This window comes from Rhinoraja longicauda, chromosome 28 (genome assembly GCF_053455715.1).
Source record: "Rhinoraja longicauda isolate Sanriku21f chromosome 28, sRhiLon1.1, whole genome shotgun sequence".
Lineage (NCBI taxonomy): Eukaryota > Metazoa > Chordata > Chondrichthyes > Rajiformes > Arhynchobatidae > Rhinoraja > Rhinoraja longicauda.
In genome coordinates this window covers 14,252,255-14,274,189 of record NC_135980.1, presented here as the reverse complement: position 1 = coordinate 14,274,189, position 21,935 = coordinate 14,252,255, and the positions used below count along the sequence as shown (strand labels likewise).

Below are 21,935 nucleotides of genomic sequence, written 5' to 3'. Positions count from 1 at the left end.
TGTTGTGCCTTCTTGACCAGCGCAGCAGTGTTATTGGACCATGTTAGGTCCTCCGAAATGTGAGTGCCCAGAAACTTGAAGCTGGACACTCTCTCCACACTGTCCCCGTTGATAGAGATCGGGGCATATTCCCCGTTATGTGACCTACGGAAGTTGATGATCAGCTCCTTGGTCTTGGTGGTGTTTAGGGACAGGTTGTTATCCGAGCACCAGTCCGCCAGGTTCTGCACCTCCGCTCTATAGTTTGTTTCATCCCCGTTGGTGATAAGCCCGATCACCGTTGTGTCGTCTGCAAACTTGACAATGGTGTTGGTGTCGAATGCAGGAACACAGTCGTGTGTGAAGAGGGAGTAGAGCATGGGGCTCAGAACACAGCCCTGTGGTGTGCCGGTACTCAGGGTGATAGTGGAGGACAGGTGCGGGCCTATTCTCACTGCCTGCGGTCGTTCCAGCAGGAAGTCCAGGATCCAGTCACATAATGACAAGCTGAGGCCTAGCTGGTGGAGTTTGGTGATGAGCTTGGTGGGGATGACCGTGTTGAAGGCGGAGCTATAGTCTATGAATAGCATCCTCACGTACGTGCCCTGTCTCTCTAGGTGAGTCAGGACAGTGTGAAGAGCCAGAGAGATGGCGTCCTCTGTGGATCTATTTGCCCTGTATGCAAATTGATGTGGGTCCAGTGAGTCAGGGATGCTGGATTTGATGTGTAAGAGGACCAGCCTCTCAAAGCACTTCATGACTATCGGTGTTAGGGCAACAGGGCGGTAGTCGTTCAGGTTGGAGATCTTTGCTTTTTTTTTTTTTTTTTTTTAGTAAGCAGAATAGTAGATTCAGTCTAAAAAAAGATCCCGATCTGAAACATTGTCGGTCCGTTTCCTTCCACAGATGCAGCCTTGCCTTTTGAGCAGCTCCAGCACATTTTTTTTTTTGGTCAAGGTTCCGGCATCTGCAGTCTGTTGTGTCTCCAGAGGAGATTGTCTGTCATTGCTGTTGCAAGAGCTTGTACAAATTGACAGCCGGATTTCTTTTCTTAATCCAAACAAAACCTATTGGCATCTTGAGGTTGTGAAAAGATATTTTATAGATATATTTATATGTGGAGCATCAATACTCATTAAACCATTAGGTTGTTTATTAAGGTTATTTCTCAACCTACACGACAGCTTATTCTTTCTAGTCCTTGATTGACCTCTGCATAAAAAACTAAATTACTTTCTGTTTGTCCTAAATATGCCTTTCATAATAAGGTTCCGTGCACTTCCGTAGCATCTAACCTCTATAAATTGCCCCGCCAAAGAAGTCTGGCTAATGGCTTCAAATCGTTATGGTAACATTGTTGTCACACATGACATCCACTTTTTTTTATCAAAAAATACTTTATTCAAGTTATAAATATCATTTACAAAACATCATTTTTAAACAAACCCATCCGACATTTCCGGAGGTTACATATTCAATACAGGCATTTACTTAGACATTTACATACATTTACATACATATCCCTTATTTGGAGGGGCGTCTCTCTCCACCACACCCTGCCCCCCCCCATGTCCAGCAGCGGAAGGACCCTAGACTGTGGTCCTCCCCCACAGGGCCTTGGCGTTGGCTGCACCGAGCTTCAGAGCGTCCCTCAGCACGTACTCCTGCAGTCTGCAGTGGGCCAGTCGGCAACATTCCTTGACGGACAGCTCGCTCCGCTGGGAGGTCAACAAGGATCGGGCAGACCAAAGAGCGTCTTTCACCGAGTTGATGACCTTCCAGCAGCACTCGATGTCAGTCTCGGAATGCGTCCCTGGGAACAGTCCGTAGAGCACAGAGTCCTCTGTGACGGAGCTGCTCGGAATGAATCGTGACAGGGACCCCTGCAGACCTCTCCAGACTCTCCTGGCAAATCCACACTCTTTGAAGAGGTGGGCCACCGTTTCCTCTCCGTAGCAGCCGTCCCGAGGGCAGCGTGCGCTGGTAGTGAGGTTCCGGCGGTGCAGGAAGGATCTGACTGGGAGGGCTCCCCTCACCGCCAGCCAAGCCAGGTCTTGGTGCTTGTTGGTGAGTACTGGCGATGAGGCATTTTGCCAGACAAGCTGGGCTGTCTGTTCTGGGAACCACGCCACAGGATCCATGGAGTCATTCCCCTGCAGTGCCTGCAGGACGTTCCGTGCTGACCACTGCCCGATGGACTTGTGGTCAAAGGTGTTGGTCCGGAAGAACCTGTCCACAAACGACAGATGGTTCGGCAATGTCCAGCTGACTGGCACATTGCGTGGCATCTGCGCCAGGCCCATCCTTCGCAACACCGGGGACAGGTAGAACCTCAGCAGGTAGTGGCATTTGGTGCCCACGTGCTTTGGCTCTATGCTCCGCCTGATGCAGCCACACACGAAAGTGGCCATCAGAATGAGGGCGACGTTGGGCACGCCTTTACCCCCGTTGTCTGCCGACTTGTGCATTGTGGCTCGTCGCACCCGGTCCATCGCCGACCCCCAGACGAAACGGAAGACGGCCCGGGTGATCCCCGTGGCGTAGGAGGGAGGGACGGGCCACACTTGCGCCAAGTACAGCAGCCCCGAGAGCACCTCACACCTGATGACCAGGTTTTTCCCCGTGATGGAGAGGGAGCGCTGCTTCCACAGCTCCAGCTTCTTCCCCACCTTGGCTATCCACTCCAGCCAATTTTTGTTACATGCCTCAGCCTTCCCGAACCAGATCCCCAGCACCTTCAGGAAGTCAGGCTTGATGGTGAAGGGGATGGAAGATCGGTCGGGCCAGTTGCCAAAGAGCATGGCCTCGCTCTTCCTGCGGTTTACCCTGGCCCCCGTGGCCAACTCAAACTGGTCGCAGACGCTGATCAGTCTGCGGACCGACCCTGGATCCGAGCAGAAGACGGCGACATCGTCCATGTACAGGGAGGCCTTGACCTGAGTGCCCCCACTGCCTGGCAGTGTCACTCCTCTTATGCTCGCATCCTTCCTGATGGATTCGGCAAAGGGTTCAATGCAACAGACGAACAAGACAGGGGAAAGAGGGCAACCCTGCCTGACTCCAGACCTGACGGGGAAGCTGTCTGATTCCCACCCATTAATTTGGACTGCACTACAGATATCAGAGTAGAGCAGTTGTATCCACTTCCTGATTCCCTCCCCAAAGCCCATTTTGGAGAGCACGTCCCTCATGTACGTGTGCGATATCCTGCCGAAGGCCTTCTCCTGGTCCAAGCTGACCAGGCAGGCATCCACCCGTCTGTCCTGCACGTAGGCAATGGTATCTCTCAGCAGCACCAGGCTGTCTGAGATTTTCCTGCCAGGTACAGCACAGGTTTGGTCCGGGTGGATCACCTGTCCCAGAGCAGACTTGACCCGGTTGGCGATGGCCTTAGACAGGATCTTGTAGTCTACATTCAACAATGTGATGGGTCTCCAATTCCTTAAGTCATTCATCTCCCCCTTCTGCTTGTAGATCAGGGTGATGTTGCCCTTCCTCATAGAGTCTGACATGCTGCCTGCTAGAAGTATATCGTTGTACACTTCCAGCAGGTCCGGGCCCACCCAGTCCCACAGAGCCGAGTACAACTCTGCCGGTAAGCCATCGCCTCCGGGAGTTTTACTCGAGTCAAAGGAACGGATGGAGCCAGTCAGCTCCTCCAGGGTCAGTGGTTGGTCCAGACTCTCCCGCTTGCTGTCGTCCAAGACTTCCGTGATGGAGGACAGGAAGTTCTGGGAGGCGGTGCTGTCTGTGGTCTTTACATCGTACAGATCCTTATAAAAGGATCTGCAGATCTTGAGCATGTCTGTCTGCGAGGATGTTACCGAGCCGTCCTCCTCCCTAAGGCTTTTGATCACAGAGCTCCCCCTGTGAACCTTATGGAAGAAGTAACGTGAGCACGTCTCATCCTGCTCAACATGGCGGACCCTGGACCGGAAGATGATCTTGGAGGATTCAGAGGTAAAGAGCCGAGCTTGCCGGCCCTTCAACTCTCTCAGTTCCTCCCTCACATCCACCCCTCTCCTCTGCAGAAGGAGTAGCTGCTGCAAATCTGTCTGGAGTTGACACAGTTCCCTCTTACCCTGTCTTGCTCTCTGAACACCTTTGGAGACGAAGAACTTCTTGATGTTCTCCTTTGTTGCCTCCCACCAGAGTGTCTGGGAGTCAAAGAGGGGCCTCACAGTTCTCCAACATGCGTAGTCCCTCTTTAGCTCCTTAACGTTCTCCGGGGTCAACAGCTCCACGTTTAGCTTCCACGTCCCTCTGCCCGCCTTCCGGTCCTCCTGTAGGTGACAGGTGGCCTGAAGGAGGCAGTGGTCAGAGAAGAACACCGGGGCGAGGTCGGTGTGTCTGACCGTGACGGCCCTCGATGTGAAGAGGAAGTCTATCCGGGACTGGGCTGAACCGTTTGGTCCTGACCAGGTGAACCGTGGCTGGACTCCGCCTGCAGGGTCACTGAAGGCGTCGCGCAGCTTTGCATCTTTGACCGTTTCCACCAGGAGTTTGGAGGTGCCGTCCAGTCTGTGGTTGGCACTGCTGGATCGTCCAGCCGCATCGATGATGCAGTTGAAGTCACCGGCCAGAACGAGCGGTCTAGACGTGGCCAGCAGCGGTGGGAGCTGCTGGAGGACGGCCACCCGCTCGCTCCACCTGGGTGAGGCATACACATTAATCAGCCGGAGCGGAGAACCACGGTACATTACATCCACCACCAAGAGACGACCCCCCACCACCTCCCTTACCTCAGTGATGGTGAAGCCCCCTCCCCGCAGCAAGATCCCCAGACCGGACGCACGACAATCATTTCCCCCCGACCATACCGACAGTCCGTGGGGCCACCATCGCGACCACCTCCGATAGCAGCGAAGGTGTGGCAGCCCGCACTCCTGTAAAAAAGTCACATCCGCCTTTACCTTGGCCAGGTACTGCAAGGCGGATACACATCGCACAGTGCTCTTCACACTGCGCACGTTTAAGGATGCCAGTTTCAGCTCCATTGTCCTTTAGAGTCCCAGGCGATCCTCCCGCATGCCAATCATCTGGCTGAGTTCCTGCACATTTTTGTCGCACAGGTAGTGGTACAGGTTGGTGGCTTCCTCAGCACAGGGTGTATTTTCTGGCGAAGCCACTGCACTGCTCCCAGTGTCCTGGAGCTGGGGCCCATTGGCCACTGCACTGCTCCCGGTCTCCCGGAGCTGGGGCCCATTGGCCACTGCACTGCTCCCGGTCTCCCGGAGCTGGGGCCCATTGGCCATTGTGCCGCTCCCGGTCTCCCGGAGCAGGGGCCCATTGGCCGTTGTGCCGCTCACGGTCTCCCGGAGCAGGGGCCCATTGGCCGTTGTGCCGCTCACGGTCTCCTGGGGCTGGGGCCCATTGGCACTGCTCCCAGTCTCCTGGGGCTGGGGGGCAACAGACACGTTCTTTCTCTTACCTTCCTCCTCCCCCGTTTTCTTCCTCTGCCTCTGCCTCCGTTGTCGGCTCTTCCTGGTCGTCTCATCCTCCGATGCGGAGAGGCTGCTGGCCTCGTCCTGGGAGAGGACTCTTTTTTGGGACTTGCTTGCCCCCTCCGCCTTTTTCTCCGTGCGCACAGCCTTCAATGTTTTCCTCGACTGTACCACCTTCCATTCCTCCTCTTCCTGTTCCCCCTCTTCCATCGACTCACCCTCGTGGGCGGGGGCCTGGGGGGCTCTGTCCTGCGGGTGGGGGCTCCTGGTGGTCGCGTTGTCCTCACCCCTGCTCTCCTTTCCTTTTTGGACTTTTTCCGTGGTAGGAGGCGTCTCGTCCACCCTGGGGGTGCTGGCAGCGGCCCCTCTTATCGCCTGTGCATAAGTGCTTGCTCTTTTAGGGCAGGCCCTGTAAAGGTGGCCTGCCTCCCCACACAGGTTGCAGCTCTTACTCTCTTTACAATCCCTTGTCTCGTGGCCTTCTAACTTGCAGTTTCTGCAGACGACTGTCCTGCATTCTGCCGCCACGTGCCCAGGTTTGTTGCATTTCCTGCACACCCTGGGCTGCCCCACGTACGTCATGTAGCCCCGGTTCCCTCCGATAGCGAACACCGAGGGAGGGTGGACAATGAATCCCTTCCCGTCCACCCTCAGCTTCACCTTTACCTGCCTCTTGCTCGTCCAGATCCCGAACAAGTCCTTTATGTCCACGCAGTTCCCGGCCCCTTCGACGTAGCGCGCAAGGAAGGTGAGGACATCCACGACGGGCACATGTGGGTTAAACATGTGCACCGTGATCATCCGTTCCCTCTGGGTGGGGAGGGTGAAGAGCGGCTGCACCTTCAGGAGCGACAGCGGAGCTTCATCCCCCTTCTCCCGGAAGTCCTGCAGCAACTTCTGCCATCCCGCCGGGTTCTGGAAGGTAACGTCGAAATATCCGTTACCTGGGAAGTCCTGGAGGCAGAAGATGTCCCCGGCCTTGAATCCACAGGCCTCCAGCAGCACCTTCTTGATGAAGAGATCCCTTGAGAAAGGGTTCCCCTCCTTGAGGTCCTTCACCGATACTCGCAGGGTATTCCGGATACCCTGCCCTCCAGCTCCACTTGGTGCTGCCATCCCACCTGGATAAGGTGGGACTTACCCAACCAGCATGGATCCACCCCTAAACCAGACACGTGCTCCTGACCTCCGCTCCTCGTCGATGATCTAATGCAAATACTGCTCTTATACTTACACTGTTCTTATAAGAACATTAGATTGTGCCAGAACAGATACTACACTTGATCTTAGCCAAAAGGCCGATGACATCCACTGAAATACTTAAAATTAATTCAAGGTTTCAAGGTCAGTTTATTGTCAGATGTAGCAGTTAAGGTACAGTGAAATTTGAGTTACCATACAGCCATACTGAGTGAAAAGCAACAAGACACACAACCACATAAAAGTTAATATAAACTTCCACCACAGTGGATTCCACATTCCTCACTGTGATGAAAGACAATAAAGCTCCATCTTGTTCCTCTTTGTTCTCCCGCGGTCGGGGCAGTCAAACCATCCGCAGTCGGGGCGATCAAAGCCCCTGCAGCCGACGATCGAAACCCCCGTCAGGGTGATCGAAACTCTCTCTGTGGCATGGAATCGGCCTCTTCTTACCAGGACTTCACGATGTTAAAGTGGGTTTCACAATTTTAAAGTCCTCAGGCCCCGCAGTTGGAGCTTCGATCCCCGGCAATGGGATCGCAAGCTCCGCAATGTTAAAGTCCCGCATGTCACTTGGAATATACCATTTTAGGCTTTAAAAGTTTTTCTAACTCTGTGAAAGAATATTGTAATAGACCATGTATTCCACTTTGGGATTAAAACATGTCTCATCTTTTTCAGAAAAATCTCCCAATTTTCCATTGCATTTGTAATAAGGTTGTACAAATGCAAATATTTGATGTTTTTCTTTTAAATATACAATAACTTTACAAGTTATCATTAAATTATTTAGTCAACGGTGAAAATACGAGGTAAACATTTTTGAACCCTGCACTTTTAACCACTCTGCACACAGAGCTCGACATTAATTTCCTTTCATATTCATCTCACATCAAATGATTTAGCTGCATCTTGTTAACATATAACATTGGAAGTATACAAGAAATCGAAGCAGAAGCAGGGCATTTGGCCCTTCATGCCAACCCTGCTCTTTGGTAGGTTAATGGCTGGGCTCTTACCTCAGCACTACTTTCTTGTTTTAATCCAATATTTATTGATCTCCAATATTTAAAACTCTCAATTTAAAGCATAGAAATGAGCCCTATAAACCACCCTGTCCGTTCTAACTGCCAAGTATGCGTCCATATTTATCCCATTCAACAGCACTCGTAGCCTTCTATCTATGCCTTGCCGAATCAAGAGCGCCCCGAGATACTAATGAAATGTTGCAAGTGTCAATAGACAATAGACAATAGACAATAGGTGCAGGAGTAGGCCATTCAGCCCTTCGAGCCAGCACCGCCATTCAATGCGATCATGGCTGATCACTCTCAATCAGTACCCCGTTCCTGCCTTCTCCCCATACCCCCTCACTCCGCTATCCTTAAGAGCTCTATCCAGTTCTCTCTTGAAAGCATCCAACGAACTGGCCTCCACTGCCTTCTGAGGCAGAGAATTCCACACCTTCACCACCCTCTGACTGAAAAAGTTCTTCCTCATCTCCGTTCTAAATGGCCTACCCCTTATTCTTAAACTGTGGCCCCTTGTTCTGGACTCCCCCAACATTGGGAACATGTTATCTGCCTCTAATGTGTCCAATCCCCTAATTATCTTATATGTTTCAATAAGATCCCCCCTCATCCTTCTAAATTCCAGTGTATACAAGCCCAATCGCTCCAGCCTTTCAACATACGACAGTCCCGCCATTCCGGGAATTAACCTAGTGAACCTACGCTGCACGCCCTCCATAGCAAGAATATCCTTCCTCAAATTTGGAGACCAAAACTGCACACAGTACTCCAGGTGCGGTCTCACCAGGGCCCAGTACAACTGTAGAAGGACCTCTTTGCTCCTATACTCAACTCCTCTTGTTACGAAGGCCAACATTCCATTGGCTTTCTTCACTGCCTGCTGTACCTGCATGCTTCCTTTCATTGACTGATGCACTAGGACACCCAGATCTCGTTGAACTCCCCCTCCTCCTAACTTGACACCATTCAGATAATAATCTGCCTTTCTATTCTTACTTCCAAAGTGAATAACCTCACACGTATCTACATTAAACTGCATCTGCCATGTATCCGCCCACTCACACAACCTGTCCAAGTCACCCTGCAGCCTTATTGCATCTTCCTCACAATTCACACTACCCCCCAACTTAGTATCATCTGCAAATTTGCTAATGGTACTTTTAATCCCTTCGTCTAAGTCATTAATGTATATCGTAAATAGCTGGGGTCCCAGCACCGAACCTTGCGGTACCCCACTGGTCACTGCCTGCCATTCCGAAAGGGACCCATTTATCCCCACTCTTTGCTTTCTGTCTGTCAACCAATTTTCTATCCATGTCAGTACCCTACCCCCAAATACCATGTGCCCTAATTTTGCCCACTAATCTCCTATGTGGGACCTTGTCGAAGGCTTTCTGAAAGTCTCTGCCTTCTCCACCCAGACGGGCTGTGTATTACAAACTCCAATTGGGTGAGAGTTCTTGCCTTATATCCCCTCTAAACCACTTACTCCTTACCTTATACCTAGGCCCTCTGGTTATAGATGCCACTAAATACCCAATCTATGCTCTTCATTGGTCCGTGCCCATCCATCAGAATTCTCCCCCACCATCTCTGCTCCAAGGAAAACCCAGCCAATCCACTCTTTTCTCATAACAAGGACCCTCCATCCTGGCAACATTTTCGTGAATCCCTCCCAAGAGAAATCTCGTCCTTTGTTGTGACCAAATCTGCACATAATATTCCATCTGTGGCCTTGCCAAAGTTTTATAATGCTGTACCATAACTTCCGTTCTTGTATTCCATGCCCCAGTAATAAAGGCTAACATCCCAAACACTTTCTTCACCATGTTTATCTACCTGTGATGCAACTTCAGGAATCTTTGGATGTGTACACCAAAGTCCCTCTATTTGTTAGTACTCCCTAGGGTCCTCCCATTTATTTCGTATGTCCTATTCTCATTTTTCTACATAAAATGCATCATTGTGAATTGATCAGTATCTCTTACATTTAAAAAAATACCCGGTACCGGTTTTGGACAACTTAATTATACAGTGCAAATGTAGTAGTTGAGACCCATCATTTTTCTGAATAGTTTTGATATAAGTAAGTCTCAATGTGAATTTTATGCCCTCTTAAAACTATGTACTTTTACAATTTATGACATACTTTTAAAGTCAAGATTCATTACTACTTTCTGTTCTCATGTTTTTCCCCAAAACCTCAGCAGAATGTAACTTCTTTCCTCCTTTGGTTTTTACTTCCTCTTCCCGTCTGTAAATGGCAGGCAAGGAATGATGTAATGATTGCTCACAATCCCAACTTCACACTTACTTGTACTATTATTCCAGAGCTTTAGAATTTGCTCCTTTAAAGAACCAGGAGAAACTCCCATTCGCATTTAATCACTGCATGTTATTTATCTTGGCTGAAAGCTGATGGATTGTTCTAAAAATGAAACTGCTTCATTACATCCTTTGGAGCAATGACATGCCAGCTTTATCTTACCTACAGATTAAGGTAGGTAGGTTATTTAATGCAATAGAACGAGAAATCCAGGTAACCTTTCATTTGCATATAGCTTAAACAATATTTGTGAATAGAATATTTGAGAAGGATGTGAAATAAAAGGAGAAAATGCTGGAAAAACGTAACAAATACATCGGTATCTGAAAGAGGAAGGGGTGGGGTTAACATCTCAATTATGACACCTTAATGCAGTTGCCAAATTCCTATACTTATGGTCGTGTTTATGCTGTTCCTATAGTTTTCTTCTCTCCCAATGGTTTCACAACTTCCCAGGCAACGTTCATAGTCAAGAACATCGTCACACTATGTTAGATGTGGGAGGGAGGATGGTTATAGAACCTCCACTTAAAACACTACTCCCTCTGGCCATCTGCCAGGCTTCTGAGGGTCGAAGGAACCCAAGGAAAATTCAAGTACTGACAGCTAAAGTGCCCTTTGACCAACGAGAAAGTCACAGTGAAGCTTGATCCTTACCTTGCCAAATGCACTTATGAAAATCACCGGCCAAAAATAGAAATAAAATCCCAGGCTGAGTTTTATTCTCTTTTTCCCAGAGACGTAAATTGGTGGCACTTAATATGTACAAATATCCTTGACTTTCCAACTCCACCCATCCTGCTCACCTTGTCAATATTTTTTAAAATATTACCCATTATCAATGAATTTTTTGTTGATCGTGTGACTGTGTGGATACAAGGAACTGCAGAAGCTGGTTTACAAAAAAAGACACAAAGGGCTGGAGTAACTCAGCCAGTTAGACAGTATCTCTGGAGAACATGGATGGGTGATATTTCGGGTTGGAACACTTCTTCAGACATGTGTGGATTTGGCACCAGATTAAACTAGCAATACTTAATATTGTTGTCCAGTGAAGGATAAGCCCCACAGATCAAAATTTTGCATAGAACCCCTGGTGTCACCTGAACCACTCCTCATCAATTTTAGCTCCTCAGTTACAAGCCCCGTCCAGCCAACTCAGTAACTGGCTGATGGTTACAATGGCTGGCATCTTAAACATTGATCTTTCACTGTATTTTGCTTCCAATTTCCAGAATTCTCAACTTTTCCTTCTGCTTGATCCACTGAGCATTTATTGCGATCTTTATATTAATAATATTTACACCATTTGGTTATGATGAAATACTGATGCTGCAACTAATCATTCAGCAGGAAGATTTTTCCAGATAGGTTGATGCAAACTGATTCAATAATAGCTTTCAAAAGAGTCATAAAGTCACGGAGAGATACAACACTGTAACATGTCCCTTCAGTCCCACTGAGCATGTCAGGCATCAACCACCCATTTACACCAATCCTGAATTAATCTAATTTTTACTGTCTCCACATTCTCAGCAACTGTTGCAAATTCTCCCATGCACCCATGGGCACTTTACTCAGGGCAATTTACCCATGGCCATTTAACCATCCAACCCACATGTATTTGGGATGTGACAGGAAACTGAAGCACCTGGAGGAAATCACACAGTCATAGGGAAAGATTGAAAACTCCACAAAGATAGTGTCCTAGCTTTGCTAACCGTGTCAACGTGCCTCCCGGAACAGTATTATATAAACATTTGAAGAAAGAAAATTACAAAGGCATGGTAAAAGAATGGGATGGTGGTTCAATATCTTGGAGAGATATTTTAGACTTTCTTTCTCTGATCCATTCTTTCATCACTGCATTACTTTGGATGGCATGTTACTGGTTACTGGTTGGTGCAGTGATTGCCCACATTGTGTCTGTCTCTGTGGGGATTAATCGGACTATTTGACTGCAGCAGCGATTACAGGACCTGCAGCAGCAGGTCCTGGTCATGAATGGTTGGAGAAGAATGATCTAAAATGTATTTCCTTTGTTTTAATTCTGTTCTGTCCCTGATACTATACACAACATTGCTTCTCGGGATGAAGAGGGATGAGTACTATGCTCCAGATAGGGCAGACTGGAGAGACAGGTGGTCTTTTAGTTTCATTTTTGTATGTTTGTATAACATCAACACCCATCACGTAATGCACTGTAACTGAAAATTTAAATAATATCTTTATTTTAAATAGTGATAAAAGCATATGTAAAAGCTTACTATTTGTATTGAGCAGTCTGTGTCGCTGTTTCACACATGTAATGCACCTGGTCATGGGCTCCCGTATAAAGTAAATACAAACTCTAATATTCAATAAAATAATATTCAATAATGAATATTCAACCATGCAATGTCAAACTATGTAGACTGAAATGGACAGGACATGTTCCAATCTTAATGGGAGCTCTAGTGCTAACCATGATTCGATGCTTTGGAATTGGGATTGCTACTTCCAATTGGTATGACACTGATATCATCTTACATTTTGACATGTCACTGACAAACATTGGTTTAGGGAGCTGTAAGGATCCAATAATTTTTGTGGTCTGCTTAGGCGGTGCCTCAATTACTGCTTCCATCCTCCTCAGATCGCTTTTCTCGATTAACTCCCGATAGTGGTCACAAAAGGCCTCCTGGACAAATGCTTTGTACTTGATCTCAGCAGCAAGGGCGTACGTTATTAGCCGGAGGTATCTTCCCGTTTGGTTGCTTATTTCAGATGTGATAATGATGTCATCACCTGGGATGAATCCTCTCTTGTGCACTGAGACATTCATTGTAATCCCTGGCGACTTCCAGCACCAGTATGAGATGTCTCTCTCAACTGAAAATAGCAGAGGAAGCTGGAGATAAGGGGTAAAAATGGCATATCTATTGTAAAATAGAATGACAAAGCTTCAAATGTGAAATGGGAACAGAAACACACACCATCCAGCATCTGTGAAGGACGCACCACTTGAGACAGGATCAGGTTTGGGGAAGTGGCGTGACACTCATGTGAGGCATTGCATTGGCATGGAATAATTGGGCCAAATTACACATCTCTGCTGTCCACTCAATATAATTCTAAAACGTATCTGTAATTCTTGCAACATTAGATTGTCTGGGTGGAAGGTGATTGGGGCATATCATGATGGGGGTGCAAAGTATACATCACTACAGACCAAATCAGAAGGGTTGTTACAATCCACTCATGTTTCTATTTTCTTGTGGTCTACATTGCATGTTCTCTTCATAAATGCTGAATGGGGTGTACCGACCGGCCCAAAGTTTGTACCACTAGAGAGGCAAGCAGAAAACGTAGATTGATCGTCTACTGAGGGAGCTTTGCATTGTGGGAGCTGCTGCCTTTCAGATTAAACTTTAAACCACAGCTCCTTCTGTCCCCTTGTGTGGGCAGAAACAATCCCATGATTTTATTTTTGCAGAACTGTTAAGTTCTCCAGATGTAGTGATCAATATTTACTCCTGGTTTGAGAAACTGATTATCTTGTCATTTACCAAATTGTATTTATCTTCAGCTATCCTAATACATTTGCGACCGTGACTATTTTTCGAAAGTATTTTGTTGGCTATAAAAAACTCTGGGTTGTTCTAAACTGCTAAATAAATGCAAAACTTTCTTTTTTTCTGGATTTTCTGCTTTAACTGCCTTCAAGTTACTGTTAACTTCAAAATCTATTTCTATCTCATAATTCCGCAAGTCCCATTTGTAATTCTGTGCATTCCTGAGGTTTAGTGGCATGTTGGCATAAAATCAGGATTGGATTGAAATTAGTTTGAATAATAATTTACTTTTCTGTTTCACTTTTCTAATGATAGGTTTTTATTCAAGTGTATAATTCTGGGGGATTGATAGACTACCTGTAATTGATCCAGTATGATTTTAAGTAGGCTGGATATGAAAAAGTGAAATAATTGCCTCAAATGAAATGACTGTTTCATTTGTACAGTAACTCAAATGAGTTACTGTTATAGCCCTGAAGCATGAATGCTCGGATGGTGCAAGTCTGATCCCTTGTTAGACCTTCATTGGTCAAGGTGGGCTGGGGTGGCAGTGGGAATCCCACAATAGGGATCCTTGGCATGAATGATTAAAAAAATGTCAGATCTCTGTTGAGCATCACTGTATTAGTCATAGAGAAATTCAGCACAGAAACAGTCCCTTCAGCCCACTGAGTCCACATTAACCACGAAGCACATATTTTTACATCAATTCTACCCTTACCAATTATATTCTTCCCACATTCCCATCAACTCCCCTCCCATCAGGATTATATATCATTCATCCACATACAAGGAGACAAATAACCTGTTGATCTGCATGTTTTTGGGATGTGGGAGAACGGGATTTTTTTTAGATTTAGAGATACAGCGCAGAAACAGGCCCTTCGGCCCACCGGGTCTGCGCCGCCCAGCGATCCCCGCACATTAACACTATCCTACACCCACTAGGGACAATTTTTACATTTGCCCAGCCAATTAACCTACAAATTTGTACGTCTTTGGAGTGTGGGAGGAAACCGAAGATCTCGGAGAAAACCCACGCAGGTCACGGGGAGAACGTACAAACTCCGTACAGTACAGCACTCGTAGTCAGGATTGAACCTGAGTCTCCGGTGCTGCATTCGCTGTAAGGCGGCAACTCTACCGCTGCGCCCAAAGTGGGGGAGTGGGGGGCTGGGGGTGGGAACCCATTCAGTCACAGGGAGAATGCTGAAACTCCATACAACCCATGCTGGTGATCATGAATGAACCTTGGCTTAGGCCGCTGGAGCTGTGAGGCAGGAACTCTACTCGCTGCGCCATCATGTGCCCCATGACCCACTGTCTTGTGAATCATACATTCATTTTTATAGTTGAACTACACCAAGTGGACCTGTTGGGCCCAAACCTCTCCTGCATTGGTGCAACACCCTCTCCTCCACTTCACCTCTCCCCCTCCCCTCCGTCCTCCCTCCTCCCCCTCCGTCCTCCCCCTCCCTCCACCCCCCTCCCCCTCCCATCTCCCTCCCCCTCCCATCTCCCTCCCCCTTCTCTTCCCTCCCCCACTCCATCCCCCTCAATCCCCCTTATCCTCCCTCCCTCCCTCCCTCCCTCGGAGATAGATTTAAACTTTAAAATGTGAATAACTTAAAAAATATAACACTGATTTCAATGAAACTTCTTCCCTTAGCACCAAAGGGACGACGGTGAGTAAGGTGGGCCTAAAATTGTCCTATCATGTACCGTTTTGGCTGTAGTTCATGAACAAACAAACAAACAAATGATGGAATCAGGTGTCGTTTTTATCTACACCTTGCTAAGGCACCAACAACTTTTTACTATGTAATAGAATTGGTCAGAAGTAGGTACCTTACTAGTGGGGTCAATGTTAAGGTTGTATGATTCCTGTACTGTCAAATCTTTTTCCACCTGCGCAATGGTTCCGACAGTGGCTGTGCATAGTGCTCGTACATAGTAATGGATCTTGCCATGTCTGCCAGTAAAGCTGGATGGGAGAGAATTGTCTAGTTTATAGCTGAATTCGAAGTCATGTGTGCCTGCTTCAAGGACCTGTTCCAATCCATTGCCATTGTAATCTGTGGAAAGGAAGGACAGCGATGTGTTTAGATAGTGCCATCATAAGGTACTCTACATACCTTCAGTGATTCAACTTTGATGTATGATCATTGCCGTAAATTTGGTGGCAACTTTGCACATAGTAAGTTCCCACAGAAAGCAGTATGGATAAATATCTATCATAATGATTTTGATTGAAGGATAAATATTAGCCAAGACATTCGGAAATCATATCTACTCTCCTTTGAAAGAGTACCCAAGGACCTACTACACTTATTAAGATACAGGGAGTTTGTACATTCTCCCTGTGACCGCGTGGGCCTGTTTCAACGCTGTTTTTCTAAACTAAACTAAAAACCAATCAATCTGAAGAAGGTTTCCAACCAGAAATGTTGTCTGTCCATTTCCTCCACAGATGATGCCTGATCCGCTAATTTCCTCCAGCACTTTGTATTTTGCTCTGTAACACTCTAGTAAATTTCATATAGATAGGGAAAAAATGTTTAATTGGAAGAGAATCTAGAGATGGAAGGGAGCACCTCTCAAATGAAGGTTTTCCTTAATCATGTCCAGAGTCATAGAGCACAGAAATAGGCCCTTTGGCCATATCCCTCTAAATGTTTCCTATGATGTACCTGTCCAAATGTATTTTAAATGTTGTTATTATGCCTGCACCAACCACTTCCTTTGGTAGCTTGTTCCATATACATCACACCCTCTGTGTGAAACAGTTGCCCCAGGTTCCTATTAAATCTTTCCCCAATCATCTTAAACCAAAGTCCTCTAGTTCTTGGTTCCCTGATCCTCGGGAAAAACTGTATGCATTCACCTTAATGGAAGATTTTGGAGCATTGTTCAGTGTTCGATATAAAATAAAATAATAATCTTGCATATCCATGCAGAAGTCATGCTGATGCATCACGGATCAATGTAACAGTTTCATTTTTCAGTTTTATTATCCACTCTTGAAGATTGCTACAAAGAGTCCCACAGGCTTCGGCAAACTTCAGTGCCTGAACGCAAAGGGTCACTCTTCAAGTGAGCTTTAATAATCAGTGCCTGCAGGGAAATATACTGTAGAGCCAACCATAGCCAGGAAGGTGTTGTTGTGCAAAGAGTGAATAGACTCTTATGGACAGTAGCAGATGAAGATTCCCTTATGGCTTTCTATTGGGAGCTGGCATATATTTGAAAAAAATATTCTCAAGGCAGTGTTCTCCTTGCATAAAAATAAATGTCTGGGCACATTGCAGCCTTCAAGACTCAATATTAAATTCTCCAACTTTAGATTCCATCTCCTTCCTTCTGCTTGTATTGCATATCTGAAAACCCAAACAAACATTATTGATCTACTTATAATTATGATCCTCAGTTTTACACATGTCTAAAATTGGAACCAATTAGCAATTTATTTAATTTTCCATGACAGCTGCAACCTTTCATTTCTAGTAAGTCTTTTCTGCAACTTCACCACAGCTGCTTTAACCTTTTTAGAACATGAAGAACAGAGTGTATGATGCTCCAAGTGCAGTATAACATTTCCAACATTAGCATCTTTTCAATTTCAGTGCATATATCTGTGACATTAATCTGCACTGCTACTTCAGTGACCTATGAATCTGTAACTCCACATTCCTCTATGATTTTCTATTTCATTTATGTGTTTATTAACCAAACCACCTCCCCCTCACAAAACACACACACTCTTGTGTGCTGGGGAAATTTTAAAAATATGGAATTAAGGGTAGTCAGAGTAGACTGTCAAAATAAAATTGTTTTATATATGCTGTTCGGGGTGGAAATCCAGGATGTTGTATGGCACTCCTGAACCATCAATGTGGTTGACTCTTCTGCCTTCTCATTTCAGGTAAATTAGAGAGGAACAAAAGATCAGCTTATCAGCTTATCAATGAATGCATTTTGATGGCACTTTCTGTGACCTCAGACATCCCAATGTGCTTTACAACAAATTACGTACTTTTGATGTGTGCTCACCATTTTGATGAATGGTCAGAAACACGGTGGCCCATTTGCATTTTTTTCGAGGTCGTCTCACAAACAGCAATGTAATAATAAGAAATAATTTGTTTTATTTGGGCTGCTGGGTACGTCACGGGAGAAATCCTTTTTATTTCCTCAGACAGGGATTTAAGATGTTTTATATATGTTCCAGGGAGCAGAACTGTACCCCAATGTGTACGTTTTCTTTTAAACGACAGAACACCAAATTAACCTGCTGGAAACAAAATAGATCTCTATTTTGGTTGTTGCACACATCATATTTTGGAAATGGTGTATACTTTTCTTAAAGAATATATTTCTCACTTATGTATAGTTAGATTTTAATATAATCAGCCCACATTTATTCTGTTCTGGACTGTTATTTTATTATTTGGTGTTACATTGAAGCCAGTTGCAACGGAATTTCGTTCAAATATGCACTTGTCTGTCTAGTTTTGAATGACAATAAAGTTATATTCATTCATTCATTCATTCATTCACTACAAATCTCAGTGCTATCACCATTTAATAAATATTATACCCAATTTTACAGTTAAGGGCATCAAAGGTACCAGCATGCTATGAGTTGTCAAGATGCTCCAAATTGATTTAGGGTGTGAAGTAACTTGTTCTCTACAATTGATCTCAACTTTGTACCTGCTCCCCATAGGGTGACGGTGTGATGAATATAATCTTCTTTATTACTGCAGTGGATTTTCCTGTTGTATTCTAGAGCCTCATCTGATTCCCCAATCCACTCCACAAATCCTTTGCCTGATATCTTCAATTTCACCGAATAAAGGGACAAAGGATCATTCAACTCCAAGATCACTCTCCCATTGACTGTGTCACCGGCCATATAAATGAGATCTTGAAATATCAGTTCCAATTTTGTGACTTTTGGTATGGGAACTAGCATAGAAACTGTTCCCATGACAAGGCTGGAACTTGAAACAAGTGCTCCAGGTACTGATTGTTTGCTCTCAGTCACCTGAGAAGCAGTTTACAAACTCCTCTGAGGGTCAAGGCTCAGTATGATTATGATGTCACGAATGGAATGACAAATGACCCCACAGCATCAATAGCTGAGAGCTCTATTGTTACATAAATACTTATCAGATATTGCAAGTCTTCCCTCCTGGCATTATAAGACATGAATCGTTACAGTAGATTTCATTTATTTATAAACTTTTAAACTGCATCTCCTCAGGTAAACGATCTCTTAAAAGGCAGAGACCCAGGTTCGATCCTGACCTCAGGCGCTATCTGTGTGGAGTTTGAACGAGTGTTCTCTGTGTCAACGTGGGTTTCCTTCGGGTGCTCTGATTTCCTCCCACATCCCAAAATCGTGTGTGTTTCATAAGTTCATAAGTTCTAGGAGTAGAATTAAGCCAAGTCTAATCTGCCATTCAATCATGGCTGATCTATCTTTCCCTCTCAGCCACATTCTCCTGCCTTCTCTCCATAACCCTTACGGATATTTGTAGGTTAATTGGCCTTAATGTGTAGGGAGTGGATGCGAAAGTGGAATAAAATAGAAGCAGTGTGAATGGGTGATCGATGGTTGGCGTGGACACGGTGGGCCAAAGGGCCTGTTTCCAACCTATATCTTTCAATCAATCAATGTATCAATTTACCATACCCTCTTTGTAAATTGATGTTGATATTGACAAAAATATATATTTTCCCTCATATTGTGGTAAGTAAGCACAGTTCTGTGTCGAAATGTATTAGGGAAATAGGAAATAACTGAGGAGTAACGGGCAAACTTAGTCCTGTGAAATATTTTTTTGCAGTGGCATATCTCTTGACCTTAGAGTGATACAGCTAGATTAAGTTGTTTTTTTAATGCAGTCAATATCGTAATGCGGGGAATGCAAAAGCCAGTTGTGGAAACTAAACTCTCATAAGTTGGTGTAATTCCGACCAGAGAAAATTGTTTGAGATATTTGTTGGCTGGGCACTGGGTGGTCAATTTAGATTGTGTGCAAAAATCACTGAGAAAACTTTGAAAAGGCAAGAGGGCAGTGCACTAATATGCATTGTGATCTACAGTTATCCTTAAATAACAGAGGAGATTATTATCTCTTCTGAATGAGTTAGTTTTGAGATTAGGTTTTAAAGTGAAAGGAAAGAATGGTGTCATAAGCCATCCATTGGACTTGCAAGACCACTATAGATTTAGGAATATCCCAAAATGTTATCTCATGCCAGCTCCAGGGTCCATGCCACAAGTGTAATTTTTTAGGCATTACAACTAGTACGGTTATGCTGCCTGAGGATTGAACTGAAGCCATATTTAGCCCCTTCAATCAATACAAGTACTCTCATATACAATAAATATTCAACAGACAAAGAGACTCGGTCACAAACTTCAAATCAAATTTATTAGAATCAATAAAGGTCCGCCAATACAGCAGATGTCGCATATGACTTTTAAACTGCATTTCCATGGATAAATGAAGTCTGAGAAGGCATAGAAATTTGACTGTATTGCCTCGTTTATTTCACAATACATGAAAACTACCATTTTTCAGCACATTTCACATCACTCCCAAAATGTGACCATCTATCAATCACCCCCACCCCTCACCTGTATCCACCTATTGCTTGTGAGGCTTTGCCCCACCCCACCTCACTTTTCCCACCATTCTCCCCCCCCCCCCCCACTCCACCGGTCGGAAGAAATGTCCTGATCTGAAAAGTCATCTGTCTGTTATAGCCACAGAAGTTGTCTGACCAGTTGAGTTCCTCTAGCACTTTGTCTTTTGCTGCATAACTTCACATCTCACTGTTGCTGTCCATTTCTCCAGTTGTTCTAAGCTCCTGTTAAGTTTGTTAAATCTGCTAGAACTTTGTACATTAATAAGATTCATGACATCCACAATCTTTCTAATTATGCCACATCTCCATATTCAGGCCTTAAATATATATCAAGCAACCAGGGATTCAATACTGGATACGCAAGAGACTGTAGGTGCTGGAATCTGGAGCAAGAATGCTAATTAGGATTCAGTAATACCTGTTTTTAAAATCTCGACTATCCTCCCACCCACACAGCCATCATCTCTTTAAACCCATGCGCTTTAATTCTTGTTGGAAGCCGTAAATCCATATACTACACTCATCAAAGACAGACACAAAATGCTGGAGCAACGCAGTGGCTCAGACAGCATCTCTGGATAAAAGGAATAGGTGACGTTTCGGTTTGAGACCCTTCTTCAGACCCTTCAGTCTGAAGAAGGGTCTCAACCTGAAACATCACCTATTCCTTTTCTCCAGAGATGCAGTCCGACCCGTTGAACTACTCCAACCTTTTTGTGTCTATCTTTGGCTTAAACCAGCATCTGCAGTTCCTACCTACTACATTCATCTTGTACACTGCCCTCAAAGACACTTGGACTTACCTTATCAACTAACTCAATTAAGTTTTGAATAGCAGATTCTTTCAATTGCTGTTTGTTGGAAGTTTAGACTGTTGTCTTCAAAATGCCAGTTAATTTTGTCTTTCTTTATTAACTAAAAAAAGATCTCTGCCACTGTTTTTCACCGGACTGGCCTGTAGATGTCAGACTTATACCTTCCCTTCTTTAAATCGGAGTGCAAATGAACAACTCTCCAGTCCTCTTTCACCACACCCACAATTAAACAGAATTGGTAGAGTAGGGGCAAAACCTGGCATCGGACTCAGTGACTTTTCTATTTTAGGATCTTACTGGGCCTCTTGGAGGAAGAAGGGACTCTGGCTTTCTTAGAGTTGGGGAAAGTGTGGGGATTGCATCTGAAAATATTCTGCAGGTCTCAAAGCCATCTGTCAAAAGGGAATCAGAGTTAACGTTGAAAGTTGGCGCTCTTTCGTCATATTTGTCTACAGCAAAACCCAGTAAACTGTTGTTAATATTTCTGCTAGGTTGCAATGAAGCCGAAAGATTAAAAGAATAAGCGGATCTCCCTTTAGAATAATGGCTCCTGCCGTTACAGTATTTGTTTTGGGCTTCAGTAAAGCTAACAGCTTTTTGATCAGTACATCTGTGTGGGGACTCAGCAAAGCTGTCGTTGTGTTGGTGTACACCTCTCAGCCATGCTATCATCATTCTTTCACAGTGTGTGTTGAGACTTGGCAGTGCAGTTTCCCCTGCTGTTGTTGATACATGTTGGGGCTCACCACAACCTCTATCCTTCTGCTGCACATGCCTGGTGCACGCTGCTTCCTCCCGGCAGCCATTCATTTTGCCTGTTTTGTGAGTTTGTTTTTCTAGCACTGCTCAAACCCAGAACAGATATAATAAATCTGCAAATGAAAACATTCACTGTTGAGGAATGTGTGGGTTAAGTGACCGCAGAC

At 45.3% G+C, this 21,935-nt stretch overlaps 1 protein-coding gene and 1 non-coding gene across 2 annotated transcripts; both read right to left on the bottom strand.

Moving 5' to 3' along the window:
* Positions 1 to 6,548: 6,548 nt before the first annotated feature.
* Positions 6,549 to 6,731, bottom strand: LOC144607466 (U2 spliceosomal RNA). Its single transcript, XR_013549105.1, has one exon. It is a non-coding gene; the product is annotated as a U2 spliceosomal RNA (small nuclear RNA).
* Positions 6,732 to 12,366: 5,635 nt separating this feature from the next.
* On the bottom strand, positions 12,367 to 18,524 carry LOC144607197 (arrestin domain-containing protein 5-like). Its single transcript, XM_078423876.1, has 3 exons — positions 18,248 to 18,524; positions 15,383 to 15,609; positions 12,367 to 12,870 (listed from the first exon to the last, which is right to left on the bottom strand). The coding sequence occupies exons 1-3, from the start codon at positions 18,522 to 18,524 to the stop codon at positions 12,367 to 12,369; spliced, it is 1,008 nt and encodes a 335-aa protein (XP_078280002.1).
* Between the last annotated feature and the right edge of the window lie 3,411 nt (positions 18,525 to 21,935).